At 56.4% G+C, this 17,621-nt stretch overlaps 2 protein-coding genes and 1 long non-coding RNA gene across 45 annotated transcripts in view; 1 reads left to right on the forward strand and 2 right to left on the reverse strand.

Moving 5' to 3' along the window:
* FANCC (FA complementation group C) overlaps positions 1-9,961 on the forward strand; it is a 289,577-nt gene extending 279,616 nt beyond the window's left edge. For 7 of the 9 annotated variants that reach the window (XM_035707500.2, XM_035707501.2, XM_035707511.2 and 4 more), the window contains one exon: positions 8,922-9,961. In XM_035707500.2, the coding sequence (XP_035563393.1) occupies positions 8,922-9,476 (555 nt within the window). In that variant the 3' untranslated portion in view covers positions 9,477-9,961. Of the gene's footprint in view, positions 1-64; positions 449-8,921 lie in introns of those variants that run through there. The other 2 variants (XM_025423138.3, XM_025423140.3) reach the window with 1 other exon arrangement.
* On the reverse strand, positions 666-3,729 carry LOC112644607 (uncharacterized). Its single transcript, XR_003126569.3, has 2 exons — positions 3,287-3,729; positions 666-1,820 (listed from the first exon to the last, which is right to left on the reverse strand). It is a non-coding gene; the product is annotated as an uncharacterized LOC112644607 (long non-coding RNA).
* AOPEP (aminopeptidase O (putative)) overlaps positions 7,660-17,621 on the reverse strand; it is a 332,682-nt gene continuing 322,720 nt past the window's right edge. For 7 of the 35 annotated variants that reach the window (XM_049115915.1, XM_025423114.2, XM_035707386.2 and 4 more), the window contains 2 exons: positions 12,678-12,820; positions 7,660-8,191 (listed from right to left, as the gene is read on the reverse strand). In XM_049115915.1, coding sequence (XP_048971872.1) covers positions 7,856-8,191; positions 12,678-12,820 — 479 coding nt within the window. In that variant the 3' untranslated portion in view covers positions 7,660-7,855. Of the gene's footprint in view, positions 8,192-8,543; positions 8,706-10,846; positions 10,992-11,262; positions 11,402-12,676; positions 12,835-17,319; positions 17,444-17,621 lie in introns of those variants that run through there. The other 28 variants (XR_007413865.1, XR_007413854.1, XR_007413867.1 and 25 more) reach the window with 19 other exon arrangements.

Genomic DNA, 17,621 nt, shown 5'->3' on the forward strand with positions numbered 1-17,621 from the left:
CTGTGTCCCACTACCCTGGGCCTTGGACCTCTGCCCTGTACCCATTCCTGCACTGTGCTTCCAGGGCCATCTGTGTCCCACTACCCTGGGAGCATCTCCACCCGGAGGTCAGAGGACCATCTCCAACAACCTGTGCAAAACTGACTGTGCCAACTCGACCCCATCCCCCAAACCCACAATCTCACCACATCAGCTGATGGTGACTCCATCTTCCCAGTGAGTCAGACTCAATTCTGCACTCATTCTTCTCTCACCCCCACGTCCAATGCATTAGAATATTCAGACCATTTCTTGCTTTCTACTAGGACACCCTCCCACTGCCCCGCCACTGCCCCCCCACTGCAAGCAGTATGGGTGCTCCATCTTCACTGCTGTCATGGCACAGCATGATCCAAGGCACTCCAAATGCTCCTGCTTAACCTCAAATAAAACCCAACATTCTTTTTAATTTTTTTTAGATATTTTATTTAAACTCAATTTGCCAACATATAGAACACCCAGTGCTCATCCCATCAAGTGCCCTCCTCAGTGCCCGTCACCCAGTCCCCCCACCACCTCCCCTTCCACTACCCCTTGTTCATTTCCTAGAGTCAGGAGTCTCTCATGGTTTGTCTCCCTGATTTTTCCCATTCGGTTCCCCTCCTTTCCCTTATAGTCCCTTTCCCTAGTTCTTTTTCTTTTTTTTTTTTTTTTTAAATGATAGTCACACACACAGAGAGAGAGAGGCAGAGACATAGGCAGAGGGAGAAGCAGACTCCATGCACCGGGAGCCCGACGTAGGATTCAATCCCGGGTCTCCAGGATCGTGCCCTGGGCCAAAGGCAGGCGCTAAACTGCTGTGCCACCCAGGGATCCCTCCCTATTTATTATATTCCCCATACGAGTGAGACCATATGATGATTGTCCTCCTCCAATTGACTTACTTCACTCAGCATAATACCCTCCAGTTCCATCCACATCGAAGCAAATGGTGGGTCTTCATCCTGATGGCTGAGGAATGTCCCACTGTATATATAGACCACATCTTCTTTATCCATTCCTCTGTTGATGGACACTGAGGCTCCTTCCACAGTTTGGCTATTGTGGACATTGCTGCTATGAACATTGGGGTGTAGGTGTCCTGGCGTTTCACTGCATCTGTATCTTTGTGTAAATACCCAGTAGTGTAATTGATGGGTCGTAGGATAGCTCTATTTTTAACTTCTTGAGGACCCTCCACACTAAACCCAACACTCTTAAAATGGCTTTCAAGGCTTGACACAATCTGGACCCCCTTTTACTCTCTGACTTCATCTCCTAATTTTCTCTGCAATTCTTTAACCCACCCACCCACCACCAGGTCCACCAGATGAACCCCCAGCAGTGACTCCAACCCCAGGGCCTTTGAATGGGCTATCCTGGACTCCCAGACATGCAGGCCAGTTCCCCTGCCTGCTCACAGGTCACTGCCTCCATGAGGCCTCCCTGACATTGACAGTGGCACCCCACTCTCCACCCCTCCCCCTGTACTACCTCGGCTTTTGTCCACCACATACCACTCCTTCTAGACACCAGGTAGTCTACTTAACATAGTCTGTTTACTCTTCTTTGATGGTCTCCACCACAGGTGCCTGGGAGAGTTGCAGGCATATAAAAGATGCCCAATGAGCATTTGTGGTATTGATTTGTACAGGGATTTAGTACATGGAAATCAAATGGGATCGCCACTTCTTCAGTGAAAAGAAGTATTACAAAACAAAATGTCCAGCCTTCTTCTTTATCAAATTGTCAGCATCTTGAGGTCTAGGTTGGGCTTTTCTCCAGAGAAGGCTCTAGCAATTCTGTTTAGAAAGAGAGCAAGGAAGAGAGGAAGGCTGCTGCTGCCCTGGAAAGAGAGCCTATTACTCAGATACATAAAAAGTTTTTAACAGGACTTCCCTGACGTAGAAGAAATGTTTTCCTATTTCATGTAGCATTCCCTGCTCTCACACACCCACGTTCCTACCTGAGTCTGGGAGTCCAAGCCCCAGCCCCTGCTTCAGAGAAGGCATCTCCATCCCATGTGGGGAGGCCGGGGAGGAAGGGGGGGGGAGTCTTCCCTGCACAAGGAGCTGGGGTGGTCCTGAGGCTCCACTCTCATCACCAGGAACCTCCACAGACTACATTTTAGGCACTTCAGCCAAATTGGAGAACTTTCCATGTAAGAAAACCCAGAAACTACAGAAGGAATAAAGCTGACCATACAGAAATGTCAAAATAACCCAAAATCTAAATACAAATAACAGTTGGGAAAAAATCTTTGCAACATATGACAACTGATTTCCTAGCTATTAAAAGCTCTTCTACAGATCAGTAGAAGGCCTTCAACCTGGAGAGTTACCAGCCAGCGATACAAACATTGCACACGGTTAATAGAAGGAGAAAAACCCAGGACTCTGATAAGACTTAAAAAAATATTTAACATGGTTTATGAGACACTCAAATTTTTTCCTGTATCAATATGGAGAAGGGGAAGAAAGGGGTGTGGCCATGTGGGGTGGGGCAAAGGCACTGCCCTGCTGGGGATGTATTCGTGGCCAGATGGCAACATCTAAAAGGATCACATCCCAGGAGCAGTGCGGCCACAACCATCCAGGACCCCCCAGCATCACTGCTAGATGTAACCCTGGAAGGATGATGGCAGGAGCCAGGGGAGGCATCTGGCCACCCTGTCACCATGTTTGTAGCAGCGCCGCCCAACAGCCAAAGGCAGAAACAAGCCAAAGGGCCACCGACAGGACAGTGAGTCTTCAAAATGGGGTCTCACAGTGGGTCTTCAAAATGGGGTCTCTGCCTACCGGGGAATGTTATTCCAACACTTGCTATAACAGGGACCAAATGAGGTTATTTTGCTAAGTGAACTAAGAAAACAGAAATGGTGGTGGCCAGGGGTGAGGGGACAGGGAACGGAAGGCCTGTGTTGAAGGGGACAGTTCTGGGGGTGGTGGTGAGGGTTGCACACTTGATGCCACTGCCCTGTACCCTAGAAAATGGTTAAAATGGTAAATATTATTTCAAAAAATAGAACCATTAAATAAGAAATTTAAAATTTACATATCCTGTTCTCCACGAACGATCCTGTGACCAAGAGAAGCTCTGGGAACCGTCGCACGGCTCCAGCGGCGCCCGTGTACCTACAGAATGCCGGGGTGCCTCCCTGCAGCGCTGCTGCCAACGGGCGCTCCCTGGGAACAACGTGAAGGTTCGGCGGTAAAGGGCTGGTTAATACGTGAAATAAAGCCACAAATGAACGAAGAGGAGTACACACCATGAGAGCCGAGGGCTGTCACCAGGGTCGGACATAGGTTCACTGAGCGGCTCCTCTCGACCTCCTGACAGCGGCCCACCGCTCGGGATGAGGAGACCCAGCTAGGGAGGCCGCGGAGGGCAGCGGGCCGGGCTGTGGGCCGAGGAGCCGCATCTTGCGGTGCAACACGGGCCCTCACGGCCGCCGGAGGCCAGGCCACTCCGCGGCGCCCACCGCGACCGGCCGGGTGGAAGCTCCGGTGCTCTGCTCCGCCTGCTCGCCGGGTCGTGGCGCGGGGCGTGCGGACGTGCACGCCGGGGCACCTCCTCGGCGCTGGCGCTGCGGCTGCGGCTGCGGCCGCGGCTGGGCAGGCCCCGCGGGGCAACCTGTGTCTGCGCAGCGTCCTTGTCTGCGCTCTGACGTAGGCGCCAACACCCCTGCGGCTCGCAGTACACGGAGCGACGTTCGTGGCCGCCGCGTGCGAGAGCGGCCGCGGGGGGCGGGGGCGGGGGCGGGGGCGGGGCCAGGGCGGCGCGGCCCGGCCCGGGGCTGCGGCGGAGGCCCCGTGGCGCTTCACGGCCTCGCGCGCCCGCCTGAACGTCGTTTAGTAGAAAGAGACAATCGGCTGCGTCTGGGGAAGGGGTCCCGGGCCGGGCCGGCACCCCCAGCGCCCGCCCGGCTCCGTCACGCGGCCTGGCCGCCGCTGGGTGCACCAAGGCCAGAGCTGCGGCCCTTCTCGCCTCTTCAACGTGCCGCTTAATTTTTAAAAACAAAATCCTAGAACTACGTCATAAACTACGTCCGAAGCCTAGAGCCGCCGCGGGCCCTGCTCCGAGAAGGCGCCGCCCCAGGAGGCTTCCTGCGCCCTCCGGCGGGCCGCGGCCCCCGCCTCTCTCAGGCCCGGGACTGGAGCCGGAATGCCCCGAAGGCTGGCAAAACCCCGCAAAACCCCGCAAAATCCGGCTATCCCCAGCCGCCTCCCCTCTTCCACACTGTAAAGCCCGGGGGCCGGCCAGGAAAGGCCGAGGTCACTGTCCCAGGGACCATGGCGGGGACCCGGGCGGGGGGGGGGGGAGGAGAGGTCCGCGCCCTCCCTGCCCCAGCACCGCCCGGGAGGCCCAGGCCGCCCCCCCGCTCCCCGGGGCTTCGGGGCTCCAGCGAGGCTCTGCTCCGCCACAGCCGGGCCCGGCCCAGAGGGTCCCCGCCCCAGGCCCCGCGGCCGGGTGCTGGGTGCCCGGGGTGTCCGGGGAGAGGACCTCGGCGGACCGTCTCATCCCAAAGCGGCTGCACCTCGTCACCTGCCGGTGTGGCCTGCGGCAGCCCCTCCCCCACCCCCCCACCCCCGACCTCTCAGGAACCGGGCGTGGCGGCCGCCGCGCGGCACAGGTGCTGGGGCCCGCCCGCCCGGTGGGGGCCGCCCTGCTGCAGGGGCGGGCACAGCCCCGCCGCCCCCCGCCGCGGGCCCAGGGAGTGGTTGGGCCAGAGCACAAAGCCCCAAAGTCCTCGGCGCGCCCGGCGTCCGTGCGTCCCCGAGTGTCCACGCTGGAGCCGCGGGGCGGGGAAGAGGCCCGAATGCACAGAGAATCTGTCCAGGCCTTCCCTTCGGAGTTCTCCGTGTAAAGGGACCGACCGTGGAAGGCTAGGGACTCCGTCCACTACTTCTGGTCCCGATTTTTGGGGCAGCGAGTTCCGCCTGCGATTGTGACATGTCCGTACCTGATTTGGGACGGAGACTATTGCTGTATTTTGATTTGAAATTCCGGTAAAAATAAATGCTTCGAAACCCTGTAATCCTAAAATCCTAAATCGAGAGGGAGAACGGAAACATTCCCCCTTGCATTTCCTTCGCCCCTCGTCCCCCACCTGCACTTCCCGTCCTGCTCGGCATTGCCCCAAGCCCAGAGGCCAGGGCGTGGGAGCCCCTTCGCCCTCCAGCCGGGTGGGGGAGGGGGCCGGGCGGCGACAGGCAGGCTGCAGCCCGGCCCAGCCCAGTGCGGAGCGCCGGGCCCCGGGGCCGTGAGAGGTCAGCCACCAAACACACGGGGAGCCGAAGTGACCTGGCCCTGACCGCGCCGCTCTTCAGACACCGTGGGGCGGAGGGCGCGCCCCCACTTCCAGAACCCCGGGTCTCGGGAGGACAGCGATGGGCAGGTAGTTGGCCGATGCACTCGCTCCGAGGACAAGGCTGCAGCTTCTTGCTCTTCAAATACGCCTGTTCGAGCACCGCCAGCTCCGCGCCCGACTGCCTGGCGGGGGTGGGGGTGCGGGTGGGGGTGCGGGTGGGGGGCTTGCTCAGTGTCTCGGCGGCCGGGGGCCTCGGAGCGCCGCCTGCCCCCGCCCCCGCCCACGGCGCCCCTGTGCCGTGACTGGTTCCTGACGGCTGCGGCTGCGGCTGCGGGCGAGCGCGCTTCGGGGTCACGTTTACACCCGCGGAAGGAGGCGCAAGCGGCAGGCAGGATGGGCTGGGCTCTCTCCTTCACCAGGCCCGGGGCGCACTGGTGTCTCGTGGGACCCTCCAGTCCGGGTCCTGCGGAGGGGCGGACTCGCCCTTCTCTCGGCGCCCTGGGGACAGCTCGCCCCCCTCCCCGCGCACGCGAGGACCCGGAGGGCGCCGGCCGTCCGGGCTGATCTGACATCAGGAACCGTGCCGCCCAATTTCAGACTGCCGCGGGGACAGCCCCTTGGGACGTCTCCACGGTGATTTCAGGGCCCACGCAGGGGGTCACCTTGGCCCCCGAGGCGACAGGTGCCGTCAGCAGGAGGGAAGTCTCAGGCCCTGCGGCCGGCATGCAGACCCCGCCTGTCCCTCAGGTGGCCTCGGGGCCTGTCCAGGTGAACCTAGCGGGGGGCCCCCCCCCCCGACAGCCTCCGTCCTTCACTGCGCACCTAGACTCTCGTCCCCACGGCGCCGGGCGGCGCCCAGTTCTCCCGCGCCCGAGGCCGCTCCTGGCAGGTGCTGGGCGCTCCCGTGGAAGGCGGCGCTGACCCAGCCTCACTCGGGTGTCCCCCTGCTGCCGCCGCAAGGGTGCAGCTGCTTTTCCGCCGTTGGATGAAAGGCGCCATGCGCCCCCCCCCCCACCCCCCCCACCCCACCCCCCCCCCACCCCCCCCCCGGCAGCCAGGGGATCCAGCTGTCCCTCAGGAGCTGCTGCGGGTGAGCTGGGAACCTGCACCCAAGCTGAGCAAACTGGGAAGAAATGGGTAACGGGCGCAGGGGGGCGCCTGCAGGAGGTCCCCACAGAGGCCTGCCCGCTCCTCCCTCGCCTTCGCCGTGGGGTCCACACTGGGCACCGGCAAGGACCCCCGCGTCTGAGGGCCGACCCCGCACGGGATCAGCGGTGACTGGGGCTTCGGTTCAGATGAGCCCTGGGGATGGGCGACCACTCGCTGGAGCTACCAGATTCCCAAACTTGGGGAGGTCACGGGAGCACTGAGGGAGCTTTGTGCCTCAGGGGCTTCTAGAGACAAAGGGGGGCTTGATCTTTTTGGAAAAACAAGAGTAACCTGACACTGGGCTGACTGGTTGCTCACAGCCACGGGGAGGCACCGAGGGGCTTCTGCACATGGGCAGGGGGCAGAAGGGCGGGGGGCGGGGGCAGCTGGGCCCCAGAGCCCTTCCTGCCCCACCTGGCGGCCCAGCGGCTCACCCAGACCGTTATTCCAAGACTGCACGGGAAGCAGTGCTCTTGTATCTCTTCAAAGGTCAGACGGGTTCTGGAACCGCGGGGTAAACAAGCCCGTGTGATCACAGGCCACGCACGGGGAGCGCGAAGAGGACACCTGGAGGACCAGCTCCCACGGAAGAATTCCGAAGACCGGGAGTTTCCCACGCAAAAGTGTGTCGATGCCTCGCTTCCTCCCACGGGCTGGGCGCAGTGGGGCGCACGCGGCCAGACCCGGCTCGAGGCCGCCCTTGTTCAGAGCAGCCCTTGGCGCGATCGCCGGACCGCACGGACCACCGTGGTCTGGTGGTTTCACAGCATCCTCCCTCCACACAGCGCTGGACAGCTTGGTGTGTGCACGTGTCCGTGCACGTGCATGCCGGGGAAGGTCGCAGCACCTCACGGCCCCACCCTGCTCCCTGAGGGGCACCACCTGGGAAGTCATGAAGAGAGAGGCGGGAGAGAGGACAGTAGCAGCCGGCAGAGACCATACCCCTCGGGTAACTCCGTTTTCCTTTTTGAAACATAATTACATTAAGCCCACAGGAGGGGTAGCCAAGGTGGCTTGGCGGTTTAGCAACGTCTTTGGCCCAGGGCCTGATCCTAGAGTCTGACGTCTGGCTCCCTGCTTGGAGCCTGCTTCTCCCTCTGCCTATGTCTCTGTCTCATGAATAACTAAAGTCTTAAACACACACACACACACACACACACACACACACACGAAGACAAAAATAGTGATCCATCGTTTTATTAATACATCTTGGATTCTTACCCTGCCCCTTTAACGAGGGCATATTAACGTTTTGGAAAAATCTAAACAGACCTATCAATCAACACAGTCCTGCAGAATCTTTCTGGAATGATCTAGAGAAGCATATCAGACGGTGTCCATGGTCCCAGGATACAAGCTCTGGGGCTCCCTGGGATTCTAGAAATACCCAGAGCAGCCATATGCGAAGTGTACAGCAGCTTTTCCGATGTATCTCAGATGGCTTTCATCACCTGTGACAGAAGTGCCCTCACCCCACGAAGGAGATCCAATTCGGACTCCGTGTCCTGAGGCAGTGAGCCCCGGGCGGCACAAAGGCACCACGCGCTCCATGAGCCCCGGGGACGGCAGCCTCGGGAAGAGAAGCACTGTGGTGTGAATGCTGCTGGCTTCAGCAGCCCCATTGCCCTTCCTCTGACGTCCAGCATCTACGCGGCCCCGGTCCCACCAGGGCTGGGTGCACATGCACGGAAAAGAATCTCGCTGTGACCTTTCCTGCAAAAGGAAACAGCAATAAAAGTTACCGCCTGGGAACGACAGAGGAATTCTTGTAAATCCGTGCCTCTGTGTGGAAGGACAGTGGAGCCGCCTGCACCTCAGGACCCCGATGCTGGGGCTCCCGGCCCCCTCTGCTCCACCTGCTCCCACAGCCTGAGCCCCGCTCTGCTGAGGGGGGTGCGGCCTGCGGCCGGGGCAGTGCGAACCGCGGCCTGCCTTCGCGCGTGAGGCTCGTCCCCTGCGAGTCAGCAAAGCGCCCGGCCTGCGGCAGCATCCACACCAGCCACACACCGAGGGGCGCCGTCTTCGCGGGGGCGCGGTCCCAGCTCTGGAGCCTCTGGGCACTTACAGACGGGGAAGGCTTTTTGCTCGAGGGCTCGACTCCTGTTCCTGCTGAACTGAGCCAGTGTGTACAATGAGAACTGATATCAGCTCAGTAGGCACCGGAGGGCGGGTCCAATCAGCCCGGGCAGCAGTGCCCCCGCTGGGAGCTCGGCGCAACTCGCTGGGGCTGCGAACACAAGAGACAGGTTACCGCGCTCCCGAAACCGCAACGGGGTTGGAAGGCACCGGCCCTACTCACATGCAACTAACTGCTCACATCGTTTTAACTTGATTTTTTGGTGATGCATTTGGCTTTAGTTTTTAGAGAAGAATAACTTTTGCAGCTTTTAATACATTTGACCTTTCAGACAGATGGCTAATTAGTGGATTTATCCTTCCGCAGACTCTGGGTACCCTCGCGCATCCACGACAGGAGACAGCGCATCCTTGGAGCCGAGTGGGTCTCGCATCCTCCAGAACCACACCCGGCACGGAGTGGACCACTCAGCGGCGGCCTGTGCCCCAGCAGCTCCAACTTAACTGTCCCCATCTCACCTTCTCTTCAGGTGCAGAACTTAGCCACTGTGAACAAAGCGGAAACCAGTCACTGTTCACCAATCAGCTAAGCTCTGCACCTCGGCAGAGAGGTCGTCGGTTGGGCATAAGGAATGGGCCGCCGAGCATCTTCCACGGCTGTTGCTTCTTCTGTTTCTGGAGAAGAGCTACAAGATGCATCTGTTCTCCGAACTGCAGAGAGAGAGAACTACGGCTTCTGGAGGAGCAGCCCAGGTCATGGATGCGTGGTAATCCCTGGCAATGTGATTTTAATCTTAAGTCACAAATCAGCATGCCAGGAACCCAAGCAGCCAGAGCACTCGGAGCAGTGCCGCACCTGCTCACAGCCCACACCGCACACGCTGCCTTCTGCACACGCCGGGTGCTGCCGTCTGCCCACTAGCTACCACGTGGCCTTGACTTCTGCGTGTTGCGTGTTTTATCTGCAGTCCTAGAGGCCTAGCCTACAGCAGGACTCAGAGGTGACCACACTCACCCGTGCAGCTTTGGGACATGAAATGAAAAGTGCAACCAACAGCTGCCTCCACCCTGAAAGGGCTGAGTTCTCAGTGTGCGGGGTCAGGGCAACCTCCACTGAAGTGCCACCGTCACAGGGAAGGGGCTATGGGGAAGGGCATGCACACGGCCCTGCGTTCATCCCCAAGGGACAGGGACAGGAAGGAAGAGTTCCAAGAAGGGAGCAGCCCCGTGACCAGGTCTACCCTGAAAACTCATGACGGAGAAGCGAGAGCCATGGAGCTCGCCGTGACCCCCCCAGTTGCAGAGTTCCTGGACTCTTCTGCAAGAACAGGATCACACTTAGAAAACCCTTTTTTCTCCTTAGTATCAAGAGTCCTTTCAAATAAATATACTTAAATATGTTAGAAACGGTTTTGTTAACTGCAAAACATCAGAAGCATGCTGAAAGTCTGACGACCGGTTAAGAACATCCACATAAAACATTAAATAACCATTAAGAATTCTGTATAAACATGAAAAATGCTTGAGATTTGATGTGAAAGTTAAAAAGATATAAAATTAGGCCCTATTATGTCATAAGCCTGGGGAACAACTGAGAAGAAGACAGAAGCCGTGGTGGCTATTGCAGGAATGCCTCACAACCCCTCCACTCTACCTAACGCTTCCTGTCACACTGGGACGTGACATCTAAAACGTAGACACCCACTTACACATGAACTGCTAGGATGTACAGCTAACCGGCCAACTCCAAGCACAGTTAATAGGAAGCAGTTTAAATACTTTAAGGCTCCCACTCCAGTGTAGACCAGGGAGAAATTCTGCTCCAACTTGAGGTGAGGAAGCAGCCGGGCACAGCACTGCATTGGAGCACGTGGCACACGTTGGCCAAGGCCCTTCCTCCAGCCTTCCAGTTGGGCCCCTCAGGTCCTCCTGCAGATGGGCGGCCAGGGGCCACTGACGTACACACACATCTGCATGGAGCTCAGGGTCTGGGGTAACCCGGCAATGTGCTCCTGCGTGAGCCCTCCGGCAGGTCCTCCAGCCTCCCCAGCCCACTGTCTAAACCTACTCCAAATTCTGACCCGTTTTTCCCAAGTAACAAAATCCTAGGTGGCCTGAACAGTGCCAAGGGGAGCTCTGCTCTGGGGTGCGCAGCCTCTGCTTGCAGGGCCCGTCTGGTCAGGCTGCACTTCTGGGCCACCAGCCACCAAGCACCTCGCTGTTGGCTCTTGTGGCTCCTATGAGAAATCTCCGGTTAGCAACGAGTGGCAGACAGGGAAGGCAGAGAATCACCTCTTCAGAACAGCATCTCGGCCACCACCTGGGCTGAGGATCTATCCATCTGCTCCTTGGTCAGCTCAAAGCACCGGCGGGCAACCTGCTGCTGCCTGGCGTCCTCGCTCACCATCAGCTCCCCATACAGGTATATGCCCATGGCCTGTGGGGCACAGAGGCAGAGCAGGGAAGAAAGGAAATGATGCATCCACGTGGACACATGTGCTGCCTACACACAATCTTGCCATCTGGAGACTACAAAGACCCTAGAAGAGACAGGTGACTAGCTGTACTTCAGAAACCCCCAGCTTAAAGTCCCTTCTCTCTCATTCACACTAAACCCCACGGAACTCTCAGCCAGCCATCCCACCCACAGAGCCCTGGTGATCCAACTGATTCTCCAGGGGTGACGGGCAGGCAGGTCCCCACGATACCTGCCACAGCAACATGCGTGGCTGAAAGCAGCTCCGGAGGCACCGTGTGCGTGTCACCAGTCGCAGAACAGCCTCCCAGGGCAGTGTGCCGGGACACCAGCATGTCCGTGGCACCCCAGCAGGAAGAGTTCTCGAGCCCCTGGGAAAAGGTGCCGCTGCTTCGGGCCCCTTAGCAGCCCCCCACCCCGGCAGCAACCACCACCGCTGCAGTTTCAAAAACAATGCTACACAGACACACCTCTGCATTTTTCCTACAGTTTTAAAATAGCCAATTATGTTCTGGGGAGACCAAAAGGCCCCTTTGGTTCTGCCTTTTCTCTTGTTTCAAGGAGAGTTATGCCAGGGATTACATGCTGCTGGAGCAAATTAAAAGGAAGATCTTGAAGAGAGCACAAGATAAAAACTTCGTAGTCTGGGGCTCAAAAACCCTCCTCTGAAAAAGCTGAGTTATGGTGATCCTTCTTAACAAAGATCTTGGTTCTAAAAAGCAGTTACTTTTGGTTTTCAGAAGAAACTTTTAAGTTGCTATTACATTTTGTTCCTGTGTTTCCAAACACCTCTGCTCCAACTGTGCAAATGTGACATTTCTTCTGCTACAAAGTCATGTAGTTTCTCTTTGTGGGAAGAACGAGCCCTCCCTCAATGGCTGCCCCCCATCCTCAGGCCCTCTCAAGAGTCCCTTTGTTTGCCCCACCCCACCCCGCAGCTCCATCCCATCAGCCCACAGCGCCTGGCACAGGGCTTGCTTGGCAGCACACAATGGTCACGCTAATGGCAACAAGCTGCAGGCCACCTTCCAGCAGCTGACAGAGTCCATGGCCCATGGCCCATGCAGCCATGAGGAGCAGGTGTAGGTGGGGCACAGGGGCAAGGAGGGCATCCCCATGCACGTTTGTGCATGTCCGTGCTTCCTGCGGGCTCCTGGGAAGGTGACTGCCTCCCCCCGTGCCCCCCCTGTGAAGAGTGAGGAAAGTTTTTGGAGGAAGGACACTTGAAGTGGGTGTGGCTGGTGCAGGTACAGACCAGTCTGTCCTGACTAGTCGGGGCTCACCCCAACCAGTTCCCCCTCCACACATTACAGTAGGGCCACTGAAGACACGGACACACACTGTGACAGCTAAGACACCACCTGACCCGAGACCTGGCAATGCTGCGCGAGGTCTGTGTGCATCATGTGGTAGTGACAGTGGTCCACAGCCTGGTCCAACCTCGGCAGCTGTTAAGGGTATGATTCATGTCATAAATGGACACAGAGGGGGAACACGAGTCCAACGTGTGTCACGTCAGCTCCTACCTCCTTCTAAATGTTTAAATACTTGTGAAGAAGTTAACCACCTGGGTCCCTGTGTTACCAAGTCCACTGAGCAGTGAGAGGGCAGCGCTGAAAGACCCCACCTCCCGAAAATGGAACTCACCTGATCCTCCTGGAGGAATCTCTCCACATCTTTGTACGCTTTCGTGTATTTGTGCTTAACAATGAGTTCACACCACCGATGGCGAACCTTCAGGAAGGAGCGAGAATCCAGTAAGCAACAAATTGTGGGTTTCTTCAGCCTGTCTTAGGGACAAAATCTGTGGTAGCAAAAAAGTCACTCTCTCAACCACATTAATGTCCCCGACATGTAAGTTTTTACTTTCATTTCTTCTACAAGGAAAGGAACCATGGTCCTCACTGGAAGGCTCTCCCGTCAACTTTGGGGAAAGAAAGGACCTGTCTCGGGTGTTTTGATGTTTTTAAACACAATTTTGCAAGGTACCAGATCAACGCAAAACCTACCTGGGCCATGAAGCACACAACCGCTGCAAGTACGCGGTCCACGCAGGTTCCCTTTAAAACCACAGCTGCCTAATTTCCAGCAATGACCAATATGGTTCAATGCTGTTGATTGGAACAACACAGTGACACAGTTGTCTATATTCCCGAGAAAACCAGGAAGGGGAGCAGCCCCCCGCCGCCGTGTGCCACAGGTCTACGCAGCCTGCTGCAAATAGCTGAGCCAACTGTGGGGGCCGTTCAGCCCAGATCCACTTGACTCAAGGTTTACCAGAAGGAATCTGCCAGGGACCCCAGCCCTTTCGACAATGTGGGTCTGGTTCCAGCACTAACTGTCTCTGCTGGTACTTCTAGCACATTCTTTAGGTGGAGAGTCAACCCGAATTTGGTGTTTGGATTTCAGTCGCAGGCCCACCTACTGCCCCAAAGCCCTGTCAACTGTACCCAGTGAGCAGTCTACACTTTCTGTTCCCCTACTGGCTCAGCACCAGCCCTACATGGAAGTGATTACAAGCACCTCAAAAGCTTCCTTCCTTCCCTGTTTTTATTGCCTTTCAAAGAGGGAGACTTTGCATCCCATTTGTGGCAACAGGATAATATAAGCAATGTCAACATTTTGGCTAAGGCTCCGTAAACTGTATCATTATTACCCACTGCTGGCTAGATCTGTCCTTTCATCTACTATAAATAGATTTACACACAAACAAGCAGAAATGAAGAAACGATTCTTCTGGGAAGCATCCCTCCCCTGGGCCACAGCACACTCCCTCAGGGGTGCTGGTGACGCTGCCCTCTGTTTCGGGCAACAAACCCTTTGAACTTCCAAGGACAGGATGCCAACACACGTTATATCCACAAAGGAATTCCAGAGGCCCATGGAAATGAGCTAATTGCCTCCGAGCATCACAACAAACAGGAAGAGGCTGGACTGGACGGGTCTTGGCAATCTTTCCCTCTTCCACAGAATGTTCTTTCCTACAAAGCCAACTGAAATGAACAGACCATAAAAGGGAAAGGGCAGCCCCTAAAATATTCTCACAGAAAGGATGAGTGAATAGAGCTCTGAGAAGCCAGCTCGTCATACTACACCAATCAGAAGCCACCAGGCCCACCAGACCTACCAGACCCCAGCTCCCGAGCCCTGGAAAGCACCCAACCAGCCCCTGAATGCCCCTTCGCTGTTGTCTCCCAGTCATGGTAACCTAAACACCTCAGACACCACCTGTGAGTTTGCCTAAGACGGGGGCCAGCTCGGCAAGGTCAAAGGGGGGGGGTCCACCCTGCGGGATGGACTATGGCTCCGCGCCCGCCTGGGGTTCTGAGAGAAGAGCACCCCTTCTGGCACCTGCACACCACAATGCTCCCCTCTTCCTGATCCTCACACACAGGAATAACAAGGCTTACATGAGGGCCTATTTCACAGCAGAGTAAGGCCTCAGGCAGGCAGGAAGCAGGTGGTCCCACCACAAATGGGTGAAGGCCCAGGAGACCCATGTAAAGGGCCCTTTGACACCAACATGCAATCAGCACTTACACTTCTCTTTCTGTTAAGAACAGTTTATTGTCACAATTAGTAAGAGATCTAGTCTTCTGACCCCTGAAGGCCAATGTGGCATCCAGGAAGCACAGCCCACGTCTCCTCCCCTGGAGGAGGAGAAAAAACAAGTCTTTTCTTTAAAGTTCACTGCATTTCAATATTTTGGTGACATGATGTTTAAAAGACTTCACCGGGGTGCTGTGTGACGCTGTGGGCTCAACAGATGCTTCTTGTTCACGCAAACAGCTTTTCTCTCTCTTCCTATTTCTCTCACAAAGAAAACTCTCATTTTTGATCTCCGAAATCCAGGACCCACTCTGCATGGCCACTTGTCACCACACATGATGAGGGTACTCCTGAAAAGCTGGCAGCAAAATGGCACTCAATTTTTCCCGGCAATATTTCCGAAGTGGGCATGGATAGAATATTCCCTCTATAGATCACAGAGAAACCTGAATCATCCTCGACAGAGACCGCCAGACTTGTATCACGTTCCTTCCTCCATGGGAGCTGGAGCCAGAGAATGTGGGGCAGGCCTCTGAGGACAGGGCTGTCTGTTCCAAAGATCTGCTCGTCCTTATTCCCTAAATAACAGAGTAGTGGTCCCACTGTCTTTTAACTTCCTCAGTGAGATGACAACCAGACACCACGTGCACATACGCTCGGCTCTCCTGTCTGCAGCCTCTGTGGCTCCAATTCTGCTCCCTGAGCTTCAGTGTTTCAGGCCCACACACAGACCAACGCTTATCAAATACCACCTTAAAGATCTACATTTTATTGTACTTTAGTTATGTCAGTAGAGCTGAAAACATTTAATGACCTTTTGACCTAGGACTCAAATTCACATCACTCCAAATTCGCGCCGAGCATCACCTGAGAGCCCCAAGTCACCCACTATCCTACTCCTGAATCCCATCAATGTGGCTGGCCAGCCAGAGAAGGGGTGGGGCAGTGGGGAGGGCGGGAGGGGAGGAGAAAAGGATGAGTGTCTCTGAGGGAAGAGAGGCAGAGCTGCCCCGAGGGTGAAGAGCAGAGGCCCAGGGACCCCGAGGGCCCGCTGTCCCTCTGGCCACTGTGGCAGAGCAAGGGGCAGGGCACCTGAGGCCTTGCTCCCGAGGATACGCCTGAGTTGCCCCTGCTGCCCTGTCAGCCTGGGACAAGCAGGCCCACCATCAACCACCCCGCCCCCCTCAAGGCTATGCTGGGTACCCAGAAGTTTCCAGGTTTCCAAAGCGTCCATGAACAAATGGGATCTCTGGGGTTGAGTGCAGATGGGCAAGTCTCAGAACTGAGGTGGGAACAATGAAGGTAGGTGTGCAGAAGAGGATTTATGTCAGACCCACTTCAGGTGACAAACAAAATCCTCCAATAATCCACATAACTGCTCCCGGCTGATGGACCCCTGACCCACAGCAGGGCCTCCTCCAGATGTGCCATGTGTATGTGCAGCAATGGGCTTGAGCCCCCAGGAGACCTGGCGGACACGCGACCTGTGTATCCAAGGGTATCCTGCATGTGATACATATACACACGCACACATGGAATCCTTCCCTTCACTCTGGCATCTTCTGTCCTTTTCTTTATGCTCGGTGGTGATCTACTTGACTGATTCTTGACCCACTGTGCCCTGAGCCCCAGAGCCTGAGGCCCCAGGCTGGAAACCCAGGTCTGCCACTCAGCAGCCCCATCACCGTGCCCAGCTCCCCACGGTGGTCACAAGAGCGTGGTTCCTGTGGGCTGCTGTGGAAACTGACTGGGGTCACCACAGTATGTGCAACTAAGAGTCCCATACACTAAGCGCTTGTCACCTTAGCAGGAGTGGCATGCTTCCGGCTTTCTTTTCTACTTCAGAAGTTCTGTTATTTACTGAATTTATAAAAACTTGGGAGTATCCTCTCAAGGAAGCATTGTTAATTGGTGAAATGACAGAGCGAGATGATTGATGGCTGCTGGCCAAGAGGGTGGTCTGGAAGGTGTGTGAGGCAGAGCAGCCTGTGAGGGAAGGCAGACAGGGCTGGGCTCTCAGGCGGAGAGCAGCAGGGATGCCTGGTGGGGAGCAAAGAGGCCTGGGGAAGTGGCATTTCTCCTGTCATTCAGAAAGTACACCTAGGGGCCGGGCACTGGGGAATTTCCTAAACCACCTGTGCAGACAGAAGGCTCAGCTTAGCGGGGCCTCAGAACAGCCTCACAGCATTTCTGCCATCGTTATGACCCAGAGCTTCACTGAGCTGCAGTACCTCTGGCCTGCTCCCCTGATTTCAAAAAATGGGACCTGCCTCATGGGTGTCATTTGTATTCCCAATCCACGTGTCAGACTCAAGGGGACACATTCCACGACTCAATGGGGCCGCTTTGGGATATGACCGTGACCTCCTTTAGGACGTGCTGGGGCTCCCCCTCATTTAGTTGTCATCTCTGGGAAACAGGAGAGAAAGACTGCTGAAGAACAAGCCTACTTCTCACCCTAATCTCTTCTCAACCTGAGAATTTTCACGTTTCCTACCAAACTCTGGAACAAGAACTGGGAAATTCTGTCAAGGGCCAGACAGCAAGCGTTTCTGGCTTTTCAAGCAGCCCATTTGCCAGTGTACTGCCAAAGCAGCCTAGATGGTATGTGGGTGAGTGGGTTAGCACGGCTGTCCTGGCTACATTTTGCTGACTGCTGCTGAGGCCCAAAGTCCATACCCAGGTCCTGGAGGGAGGCGAGGGGAAGGGGTGCTCGTAAACATTCATCCCTCAAAGCTACCTGCATGCTGTCCCAGGACACGGAGCTGCGAGGTCCTTGTGAGCCAGCTCAGGCCTCTTTCAGCCCCGTCCTGCCAGGAAACCTAGCATGTTTCTGAATGTGGGGCCTCGGAGTCCTCTTCTTCCTGCGGGTTAAATTCCTTCTGAAGCAGAGCTGTCTCTTGAGCCGGTGGACCCAGCACAGATGTCACTCGTGGGTGGGTGACCCGACATCAAGGAAATGCAATCTTTAGGAAGAGTGACCCCCTAAACCAGCTCCCTCCTAGTCTCCCCATGTTGTCAGAGTTCCCCTGTGAATCACTA

This window comes from Canis lupus, chromosome 1 (assembly GCF_003254725.2).
Source record: "Canis lupus dingo isolate Sandy chromosome 1, ASM325472v2, whole genome shotgun sequence".
Lineage (NCBI taxonomy): Eukaryota > Metazoa > Chordata > Mammalia > Carnivora > Canidae > Canis > Canis lupus.